The 12399-nt window shown below is 32.1% G+C and overlaps 1 protein-coding gene across 3 annotated transcripts in view; it reads right to left on the bottom strand.

Annotated features, from left to right (window-relative positions):
- Window positions 1-1118: 1118 nt before the first annotated feature.
- quo (quattro) overlaps window positions 1119-12399 on the bottom strand; it is a 39210-nt gene continuing 27929 nt past the window's right edge. For 2 of the 3 annotated variants that reach the window (XM_051113137.1, XM_051113138.1), the window contains exons 15-23: window positions 11306-11555; window positions 10265-10354; window positions 8301-8531; window positions 5226-5396; window positions 4969-5146; window positions 2980-3096; window positions 2683-2901; window positions 1615-1820; window positions 1119-1476 (exon numbers count right to left, since the gene is read on the bottom strand). In XM_051113137.1, coding sequence (XP_050969094.1) covers window positions 1435-1476; window positions 1615-1820; window positions 2683-2901; window positions 2980-3096; window positions 4969-5146; window positions 5226-5396; window positions 8301-8531; window positions 10265-10354; window positions 11306-11555 — 1504 coding nt within the window. In that variant the 3' untranslated portion in view covers window positions 1119-1434. The remainder of the gene's footprint in view (window positions 1477-1614; window positions 1821-2682; window positions 2902-2979; window positions 3097-4968; window positions 5147-5225; window positions 5397-8300; window positions 8532-10264; window positions 10355-11305; window positions 11556-12399) is intronic. The other variant, XM_051113139.1, reaches the window with a different exon arrangement.

Here is a 12399-nt window from a genome sequence, read left to right as displayed (position 1 = left end):
GTCTGTCTCCATTTTTTTCTGTTTCTTAATGTAACATACAACCCTAATGTACAAAACAACTAAGAAAAAACTAAGAAGAAAGAGTTATTTCAAGAACAACAACAAAAAAACATCATCAAATTAAAAAAAAAAAAAGTAACACAGGGAATTCTGGGAATGTTAATTTACGGTTATTTACTGTAAATTATGGTATTTTACCGTTAACCATTTAACAGGTTTTTACTGTAGCATTTTTACAGTTTTTTACCTTTAAATTCACAGTCATTTTTTACAGTGCAGTAGCGCAGTAGGCCTAACAATTCAGCTACAGCTCTGCACAGTTCAAAAGCGAGGCAGTTTTATTCCTAATAAGAATATTCATTGTTGTCAGCCACTTTAACATTGTAAATACACAGTTTGAACATTAACACTGCACAGTGCTTACAAACAGGTAAATAAAAAATGATGATTCAATTAAAATGTGTTGTACCTAAAAGTTAAATAAAAATTATATTAATTCTGATATTAAATGATATTAATAATACAGAATAATAAATATGAAATTAAATTGTATTGTGTTTCAACATGAGTACCACACTTTGAGAACCACTGTTCTATGTAATTGTAATTGGTAATTATTTTATAGACTTTACTATGTCCTCACTTTCCATCTTGTTTGTTAACTCTATTATTATTATTATTATTATTATTATTATTTTATTTATTTATTTTATTCACCCTTTAACTAACAAAAGCCAGTCCTGTGATGACATCATTCTGCATGAAGTAACGTCATTTTAACGTCAGCACAAAATATTAATATTAAGAAATGTGATATCTTGAGACAAATTCAAAGGCTAGACAGAAAGACAGGAAATGACTACACAGGTCAATCCTAAAGTATTTCTGTTGTGGTTTTTGCAAGATGTTTTGCAATGGAGTTTTTCTGTTTCGCAATGTGTAGCTCAACTTCATTAGCATCCCTACTCCAAATATGACTTCTGTTTTTACTTAAATATAAATAATGTTCACTTTCATTCAAAGTTTACGGAATTATTTGATTCTTTTTTATACAAAGCAATTCATTTAGAATCATTCCACTGAAAATTAAAGTATTTTATTTACACCAGAGACTTTGACAATTCTTCAGTTGTTTATTTTATCAAAGCAATTTTATTAAAAGATTACACATCTGTTTGTGTTTTTTCATCTGTGCAATAAGGCTAATTAAAAAAAACAGAAATACAAGTAAAAAAAAACAAGCAAACAAAGGATTTTGCAGGTTTAACATTTAGAAGTTAGTTCTATGAACTATTGTTACACACACGCTGAAATAAATAAATAAAATAAACTTTATTTAAGAGTTTCACAGGATTGATTGTGTTCCATAGGTAAAAAAAATGCATGATAACATAAAAAGCATGATGCTATTATAGTATAAACATACATGATGAGCTATACTTCAGTTGACTTTCCTATGATGCTCGTCCCTTGAACCTGTAAAGAACAAGAGTAAATGAAAATATAAATATGCAGAATATTCCAAAAAATTATGAATTGCTTGAATGTGTTGAAAATGGTAATGCACAATGCTTTCATAAATAATAATAAAACAAATGAATTCATAGGCCGTACTGTAGTGCACGAATGGTCCTTGGTTTGGCCTGGTGGATTAGTAGGTTTAACGTTGCTTTCGTGTTTGTGGGCAAATGGCTTTTTCAGACCAATGACAGGCATCTCAGATGGGCCGTGGTCACAGTCTCCACCAATCACAGACGAGCAGCTTTGACCAGAACTGCTGAAGCAACTAACACTTTCTCCTGAGGACACAGAACTCTCCACTGAAACACAACACATTAAAACACATTAGCAATAATATCTTGCAGGACATTCATATATGCATCATTCTAAAAAACACAGAAAACATGGGTGGTAAAAATTATAATCAACAAAAAATGACACTTGCAACTCATTTTAATTCCATAATCTGATGCATTTACAACTGAAACACACACTGTAAAATACAATTTGTTGAGTCAACTTAAAATAATTTGTTACCCAGCTGCCTTAAAATGTTAAGTTCAGTCAACTCAAAAAGGTTTAGTCAACTTGACATGTTAAGTTGTACTAAATGACAACCCAGATGTTTGAGTTGATTCACCTTAAAATTTTAAGGCAACTGGGTAACTTACGCAGCTTTTAAGTTTAACAAACCAAACATCTAAGTTGTCACTTAGTACAACTTAACATTTCAAGTTGACTAAACCTTTTTGAGTTGACTGAACTTAACATTTTAAGGCAGCTGGGTAACAAATTATTTTAAGCTGACACAACAAATTGTTTTTTTTTTTTTTTGTTTTTTTTTTTGCTTTTTTTTACAGTGCAATAAAGAAATTGACATAAATTTGTCATGCTTTCTGAAAAGATATTCTGAGTTTATGCTTAAAACAATTGGTTCAGAAAAATAAATTCAAGTTTAGGTGGAAAACAAGTTTATTGCTCTGAACCCTTTGAAGGATATTTTTCCTTATTTTTTTATTTTTATTTATTTATTTTTTTTGGAATAACATGAACTGAATAAATCATTTAAAATAAAACCAGAAATATGTATTAAGAAATAATGCATATTTCAAATCCGACATTGCATTTGACATTTTGTGTGAGCTACTTTCTAAATAGAACATATTGTGAAGAAGGACATACCCAGTGTACTCTGGTTTCCGCTCTCCTGGTCTAAATCATCTTCCTCCAGGATCCCTGAGGTCCCGTGGACGTACCGGACAATGTCTCCTCCGCTAGGACCGATCAGATGACCCACAGGAGATGTGGATCCCCACCCGGAGGAAGAGGACGAATGGCTTCCTGAAGATGACGTACAGCTGGCCGAGCCGACAGAATTCAACCGGAGGACAGGAATCCCACCTACAATATCATTAAATACAGAGTTAAATAAGATTAACTTCTCAGGATGCTAATGTTTAGCTAAGACAGGTGTTTCACCTCGTCCTGTCGGAGTGCAGTTGATGGCTCGGTCATTGATGGCCATCTCACTGGGCTGGATATCCATAAAGGGTTTGTGTCCGATTCCCATGAACACCCGCTCTTGCATACGGATCTCTGTGTGAAGATCAGCAAACAAACAATTGGGGTTATTAATAATATATGGTCCATATATTACATATTGTTAAATGTAAAACTCACAGTTTTTAAAGATATATATCATGTTGGTTTATTATAATAACAAACTAGCAGCTGGATGTAACAAACCCCTTAAGGTTAAAAAACTGAACAAAAAAAAAAAAAAAAAAAAAAAACACGAATTAATTTATAATTAAAAATGTTCACAAGTTTGGGGTAAGTACATTTTTTATTTTTATTTAAAATTAATTCTTATATTCAGCACGGACAGTTTTGACAAATTGATCAAAACTGACAGTAATTTTATAAAGTTAATTTTGTATTTCAAATAAATGCTGTTTTTTTAAATGTTCTATATTCATTAAAGAATCTTGAAATGCTTCCAGTATAATCATAAATGTTTCTTGAGCAGCAAATTAGGATATATTATAGTTTTGTTTACTACACACAGTGAAGTGCGTGTGACGCTCGCGGTGATTTCAGCGTCTGTCGTCTCACTAAATGAGGACATAAATACATGAACAACATCTGCTGAGAGTCACGTCATGAGCATTTGACCATTCCATTTTAGGAAAACTAGCATTATATCATATACACACAGTAATGTAAAGGTAGACATGGCAACCCATCAGAATAAAAGTCCGGTTTAATTTGAAGACGTTGTGCCAGATATATATTACTACTACCACTACTACTACTACCACTAAAAAACTTTTCATAAGGCTATTTTAAGAATAAAATTGAATAAATTAAGTATGCATTCAAATAATTAGACATGCTAAAACACAGAATTTGCTAACAATAAAAGAAAAAATAAAACATTTCATAGGGCCCTAAACATGTCATTTTTGTTAAACCGTTATTAAAGTGATTAGACATGTTCTTTGATTAATAAAATTTAATTTAACCATTAAAAAGGAGTTGAGAAAAATTAAAACAGGAAAAAACGGAATCCAGAAAAATTTAAATGGAAAAAACAGAATTTGGCAAAAAATGAAACCGATTTCATAGGGCCCTAATTCTCTAAATGAATGACGATGGCTTAATGAAACACGGGTCTGAAATACAGTGGAACTGATGAAATGTTGGCTCGTAAGTGTTGCATAATAGCACCCAAATGAACTTAAAATCACTCAAAGGAATTTCCAGTTGTTCTTTATTTCCCATACCCACAATGGTGCAACTAATTCTAAAGAAAACTACATCTTTTACACATTCATAAGACATATGAAATTGGAGGACTATTATCAGGAAATGCGTGTGGAGTCCGTGAGCGGTGAAAGTGATGAATAAATGCATGCAGCTGTGTATGGGAGGTGTGCTTCTATTGTTCATCTTTCACTCCTTACCACATTCCTCAACATACAAGATCACATTTCAGCAGACCGTTCAAGCACAGTCAGATTTCTGACTCCCGATGAGGTGCTGAGGTTTCAAGGTTTTAATCTCATAATCAAACAAAGAACTGAAGATAAAAAGTGGATTGCAGCAATAATTGCATGGAATTATGGCTTTACAGTAAACCTCGATTAACTTAAATCCTTTTGCGATTTAAATCTCAGTTAGGGATTTGTTTTTAACTTGCAGATAAAGAGGATTGGAATTCCAAAAAGGCAACAATTCTTCAATGGATTTCCAGAAAATAAGACACCATATCTAATCACAGGTTAATCATTAATTGTTTTCAACATGATGTGGGTAACCAAACAGTTGCTTAGTTAGCTCAACATAAATTAGTTATTTGGATATACACACTTATTGAAACTGAAAAGCGTTACTGTACATTACTTCAATCAATTTACATTCTTTTTGAAGTAAAGCTAACTACTTAGATAAAATTACAGATTTTACCTCGATTATAGACGGCTTGTTCCCACAGAATCCTTTCCAGGTCTCTGGTCCAATTCTCCTTCACCTCTCGACTCGGTGCCTGAAAGACGTACGTGTCCTGCGACTTCCTTCTTCTAAACCAGATCTCAAAACACAGACCGCTGTCCCCAGAATTATGGGTCATACCGATGTCTGAGGTCTGAGGGAGTACGGAAAGCTAAAGTGAAATATTCACTGATATTTTGATGTGTTCACTGACGCATCATGCAGTGGTTTACCTTGAAGGACTGTTTGTAGATGTACGTGTCATTTCCAACGTCGGTTCTGCGTGTCTTGCTGAAGAGTATGAGATCTTGGAAGAGAAAGATGTGACGGTAGCATTTCTTCTTCCTGAAGGTCAACAGGAACTCATCCTGACGGATCAACTGGCCCTGTTCCTTCAGATTCACCTGCAGACATATGACCAAAACAACACATCTCACACAGCTGAAAAATTATTTGAAGTCTCCAAATCCATCTGACACATTTCTATAAAGTTAGCATTTCTTTCTGGCTACTTTGTATAGATTTCTATGTAAGTATAAGTACTGGTACTTCTGATTGGGCTGAGGCTGGAATTTAGCGAGTTCGAAGTAAAAATATTTGATGGACGTATACTATGTGTCAGAAGCATTCACTCAGTATCATTATCTCATTTTTGACCGAGATGGCTTTTAGCTGGTGTTGCATCTGAACTCTTCATTTTTTCATTGTCTTAATAATGATCAAAATGTCATCAAGTTTGTATCGAGAGACTTGCATTTAACTTCAAAACCTATTAAAACCTATATGTAAAGTTTGGAATGATTACGATCGTTTTTTAAAAGTCTCTTTCGCTCACCAAGGCTGCATTTATTTGATCAAAAATACAGTAAAAACTGTAAAAATGTGAAATATTATTGTGATTTAAAATAACTGATTTCTATGTGAATATATGTCAAAATGTAATTTATTCCTGTAATCAAAGCTGAATTTTCAACATCATTACTCTAGTGTGACATGATCCTTCAGAAGTCATTCTAATATGCTGATTTGCTGCTCAAGAAACATTTTTGATTATTATCAGTGCTAAAAACAGTTGTGATGCTTCAATTTTTGTGGAAACCATGATACACTACAATTCATAAGTTTGGGGTCAAATAAAAAACAATACTTTTATCAATCAAGGTTGGATTAAATTGATCAAAAGCGACAGTAAAGACATTTAGAATGTTACAAAAAAATCTGTTTCAAATAAATCCTGTTCTTTTGAACTTTCTATTTATCAAAGAATCCTAAAAAATAAAATGTATCACAGTTTCCACAAAAATATTGGGCAGCACAACTGTTTTCACCATTGATAATAATCAGAAATGTTTGTTGAGCAGCAAATCAGCATATTAGAATGATTTCTGAATGAGTAATGATGCTGAAAATTCACAGAAATAAATTACATTTTACTATATATTCACATATAAAACAGTTATTATAAATTGTAATAATATTTTACATTTTTTATTGTATTTTTGATCAAACAAATGCAGCCTTGGTGAGCAGAAGGGACTTGTTTCAAAAACATTTATAAAGTCTTAACTATTCCAAACTTTTGGCTGGTAGACTATAAGATTATCTTGATATGTACAGTATTTCAAAACACTTCAGTCATCAGCTCTCATGTTGTGTTTTTAGGTGGAAGGAATTGATGTTCAGACAGACAGTGGGATGGGAAGGGAAGTGAAGCATAGGGAGCTGCTTGGAAAAGTTGACACGAATCATTTTCAGAACTGAGTATGATCTTGAAAAACCGCTGTGAATGTGTCATAGATGAGACGAAGAGCACGTCTAAACCTTTAATGTTTCAGAGTTTCCCGTTACATAAAAGTACAGTAACTGGACTGTATGAGCACACACTGGGCTGATGTGCAGGTGGAGGGAGTGTACTAGTTAGCTCACTGTTATTTTTAAAGCATGCAGTCTGAAAATAAATACATGAAATATGAAGGTATTTGTCTTTCTAATTACACCCAGTGTGTGATGTGGGCAAAACTGACCATGTTCTATAAAAATATCTCTATTTCAGTCAGCATTTAGTTTGCAATATGTTTTGCCTTATTATGCAAGACAACACATATAATAGATTTATGAAAGTAAACACTACATTTTCTTAAGAAATTATGGTCATGTTTGCCTGTTCAGGATGATGGGTGTTGCTATGGTGTTTCGAAGGTGTTTTTAGTCGATTTTAGTGTTTGTTTTACTGGCCAATGGTTTGATCTTTAACTCTATGTGATATTCTGTTCTCTAGATGTGACTCAGGTCCCTCCTTCAATTCAAGTTCACTGTATTTTATCATCCACCAGGTAAACATCATCAGCAGTATTACACACTATACATCACTTCAAATCACTAACCCTCTGTATGTGTAATAGTGATGCTTGCCATTACATGCTTTTCTAAATTACAGGGTTGAAGAAGAAATTTGCCTAGTTTTGTAAACTAAAATGGATTTGGGATTTTCTGAAATGTTGTAATCTCATTTCTGTCACTCCAGTGTTACATATATACTGTTGTTGTACTTATTAATATTGTAATACATTTTTTAATCAATTTAAATGTTCAGATTTCATTTTAGTTTTAGTAATCTTATCCTTATTATTATTATTTTTCAAATATTTCTATTTAACTTTAATTTATAAATCTAAATTGTATTTACTTATTAATTACTTAATTCATATTTTTTTAATTAGTTTAATGTTTTAAAATGAGCAAGTTAAAAGTTAGTAAATTAAAAAAGGGTAATTTTAGTACTTCAACTTATTTATATTTTAGTTAGCTGTCAAGGCAACATTTAATTTTTTTTTGTTTATTTTTTTATCCAATTTTTTATTTTACTTTATTTCAGCTTTATTTTAATTTACTGGAAATTTGCATAGTTTACAGAATATATTAGTAGAATTATTAATCACATTACAAGGAATATAAACACTCAAAATTCACACTCAAAAAATATTAACTGATTCTTTGGGTACTGAATGTTAAGATGAGATTTAAGAGAAAATATTATGAATCATCTTGTTCGTTTTTATTGCATGAATGAATCAATTAATTATTGACATTTTAAAGTATTTTTCAATTAGTTTAAAAAATTGTAATTTTGGAACTTCAACTTTTTTTACTGCAATTAGTTGAATTTTTTTATTTTCATTTAAAATTTTTATTTTCATTTTAATTTAATTAAATTATATTTTTTAGTTTTAAATCTAATATTTATATTTTACTTTATTTCAGCTTGATTTTAATCACCAAAAATTGTAATAGTTAATGATAACGCTCACATCACAGTCCTGAATATCGTCCATGGCGAGCAGGTTGTTTCCGTGGCGGAGCTGAAACTGGATCATTTCCAGCGCTGTCTGTATCTCGATACGCTCGTGTCCCGTGTGCGCTCCAGAATCACATTCGCGCAGCATGTCCTGCAGCAGCAGGCCGTATTTACTGATGCGCTGCACGGGCTTCAGCAGATATGAAGACAGATCCATCTTATCACCCAACAGCTGCTGCTTCTGCTGCAATTCACATCATATTACTACATTTAATAAACAACAGCATCAGAAGCATCACACTCAAAACACTTCAAAAAACTGATTCATTAGATGCTGCTAAAGATTAAACTCATGAAAAAGTTGTTTTGCTTCTTAAAGGAGAAGTCCACTTCCAACACAAAGATTTACATATAATGTACTCACCCCCTTGTCATCCAAGATCTTCTTATCTTTCTTTTTTCAGTCGTAAAGAAATTATGTTTTTTAAGGAAAACATTTCAGCACTTTTCTCCATATAATGGACTGATATGGTGCCCCGATTCTGAACTTCCAAAATGCAGTTTAAATGTGGCTTCAAACAATCCTGAATGCGGTTGTAAACGATCCCAGTCGAGGAAGAAGGGTCTTATCTAGCGTAACGATCGGTTATTTTAATAAAAATAATATAATTCATATACTTTTTAATGTCAAACGCTCGTCTTGTCTTACTCTGTCTGGACTGTTTTTGTTCCGGTTCATGACAGTTACGGTATGTCGAAAAACTCCCATCTCATGTTCTCCCTCAACTTCAAAATCATCCTATATCGCTGTTTTACCTTTTTTGTTAAGGGTGTTTGATCTTCTTTGCATGTTCACTTTGCAAAGACTGGGTCGGTACTTTTGCAGCGATGTAGGATGATTTTGAAATTATTTTTGAAGTTGAGGGTATTTTTGATATTAACTGTCTTGAGCCAGAATGCACAGAGTTCAATGAGAGCAAAGCAAGACGAGCGTTTGAGAATAAAAAGTATTTAAATTGTATTTTTTAAATGAAAATAACCAGATAAGACCCTTCTTCCTCGGATGGGATCGTTTACAACTGCATTTGGGATCATTTGAAGCCGCATTTAAACTATATTTTGGAAGTTCAAAATCGGGGCACCATATCAGTCCATTATATGGAGAAAAATCCTGAAATGTTTCCTTCAAAAAACATAATTTCTTTACGACTGAAGAAAGAAAGACATGAACATTTTGGATGACAAGGGGGTGAAAATATTATATGTGAATCTTTGTTTTGGAAGTGGACTTCTCCTTTAATTGCATGAGGTAGATAAAAAATAAGATTATTATAGTAATATCATCATCAATGCTGTTATGACTTTTGTTTTTGCAAATTAAACACTGAATATTTGTTCTAGGTGTGTGCCATCTGGAAATGCACCCATGGTTTATTCCTGTTGAGATTGCAAATCCTCATTTCAAATACATTCTCACTTCTGACGAAGGAAAGCTTTATGCTGAGGAGATGGATTTCCAAGAGAATGACCGCAACATTTCCCAACACAGCCAAGATGAGGCCTGTTCCAGCACGTATTTGCCCATTACTTCACTTTTTGTCAGTTGTGTGAAATATTGCATTACAAGATAAAATCTTTCATAATCTTCTTTTTGTGTTTTTTTTTTCTATTAGTCTGCAAGTATTAACAGAAAGGAACTGGACAGAGATCCTTCATGTAAGGAACACTTTGGAGACAGATGTACAAATGCTTTTGCTGAGGGTCAAAGCATACTGAATACTGAATAATATATATATATATATATATATTTACTTTAAGTTGTGCTGTTTTTGCCATGTAATAGTGTTGAAAATCTACATTTCATTGTGTAAACCAATGTATACATTCAAATTCTTAGAAATACTTTTATGATTACCTTAAAATAACATTTGGATGACTTATGAAATAAAACAGTGATCATTTGGAGAAAGATCTCACCTTAAAGAACTCTCTGCCATGATCGATGAGAAGTCTCTCAGAGCGAGGCTTGTTCTTGCTGTATAATGCGTACAGACCAAAGTTTTCTTTCTGAATTTGAGAGACACAGTGTTAGAATCACTCGTGCAAACAAGTGGGCTTTGTTGTACATGCTTTTGTTTCCTTCTGTGAAGGCATTTCAAGTGTATCTGTCATACTACATGAGTGTGAAAGCACCAACAAAATCTATATATAAATATATAACACATTTTATATTTAAAAGAAAACTGGGGAGGATTTTGACAAAAAACACATTTTGCATCAAATTCTTTAATGCATCCGATCATTTGACTTTTTTTTTTTTAATATTCATTGTAAAATGTATGCAATTTAAATAATAATAAGTAATAAGTAATATATAAGATATTTCATTATTGTAAAAAATAGGGCAGAATTTGCAATTAATATTCTTTGTAATACTCTTTGTAATTTAAATAGTATATCAGTTTTTTTGCCAAGCATTTCCAAACATTCTACTTGGAAATGTAATATTCATATTAACGTGTAATATTCATGCAATATTCATGCAATTTAAATAATATATTAGGGTTTTGTTTTGTTTTTTGCCTTACAGTTATGAAAATGTGTATAAAAATTTGTATGTTGTGACGGATGCTGATTTTTTTTAAAGCACTACAAATACAATGATGGATAAGTACAATTGAAATAATATAAACAAATATACAAAACATATAAACAAATATAAATGTTCCTAAAATGATGATATCCTAAACATGACAAATATCGAGGCTTAATTTTCTTTTTGCAAAATATAATTTATGTCTTACTTATAATTTTGGGGTGAAAGTGACCTTCTTTTGTTTTTAAGTTTTATTGTTCTTTTATTATAAGTGTATTCGTTTCTGGGTTCATTAAAGGGTTTCTATAAAATGAAAAGTTCTTTGAGGAGCTTTGAAAGGTTTTCTGGTATCGGGCTGTAAAACTCTTTTTGATTTTAACTGGAAACTGTGATTGTGCCGACGTCCCGCTCAGAATGCTCACGTGTTTTAAGAAGCAGCGTCCGACGCAGAAGGGCTCCTTCAGACACAGCTCCAGTTCCTGAAGGAAGTGATGCTGGTGAAAGTCTCGCAGCTTCTCCAGGTTCCCAAAGATGCTTCCTCTCTGTCCCCGCAGGTCCTGAGGCACGTCGGGACGCTCCAGCTCCGGGATGTAGTTCTCCACCACGTATCCCAGCGCTCTCACATACTCTCTCTCCGTCTGAAGGAGCTCCTCCATGATGTGCTGGAGTTTACTGTTAGGAGACCAACAACAACATAATGCATTCCTCACTGCTGTTATCTGACATTATCCCTGTTTTAGTCTACAATCCTGACAATATTCACAATTACAAAGGCATAGCAGACTAACAGATTTATTTGTCCTGAAATATTTCAATATTCTGATAACATTTTAGTGCCAGGACACATTTGTATTTGCATTCAGACATGTTTAGGAATCCTATTGATGTTCTGCCCTGACATATAACTTAACATTAAGAAATCATCGCATTTCCCCAGAAGCCTATGTCTAATATACTAAAATATGGTTTCCAGTGAAAAACAGAACTAATGTCAAATTCCTTCACATGTCAAAGCAGTCAATGTAGCAATGCATGTACATGTATGCATCACATATATCTAGTTATTTGTGATGGAACTAATATTCTATAATATATAATATAATAAAACTATTTTAATAAATATTGTTTTATCATAATATTAAAACTGAATTCATGAAGGAAACTAGAGTTGGATGATATCCTATAAAAAATGTATTCAGTGGATTTTTATTATAATATACCATCACAAGTCTTTCATTTTATTAATATGTGGTAATGATTATTTTAGTTTAAATGTAATAATGAAAACTATTTTTTGGATAATATCATATTAATACTATTTATGTAAATGTTTTATTATAATATTAAAACTATTTATTAACAATTTAACTAAATATTGCTTTAATATTGTTTTAACTATTTTATTTTATTAATATTACAACAACAATAAATAAATAATAATGTGGTAATGATGAAAACTATCTTTTTGGATAATATAATTAAATATTGTTTTAACATAATATTAAAATTATTGTGT

This window comes from Labeo rohita, chromosome 6 (assembly GCF_022985175.1).
Source record: "Labeo rohita strain BAU-BD-2019 chromosome 6, IGBB_LRoh.1.0, whole genome shotgun sequence".
Lineage (NCBI taxonomy): Eukaryota > Metazoa > Chordata > Actinopteri > Cypriniformes > Cyprinidae > Labeo > Labeo rohita.
Note: the sequence above shows the minus strand (reverse complement) of the source record. Positions and strands in the feature narration are given on the sequence as shown.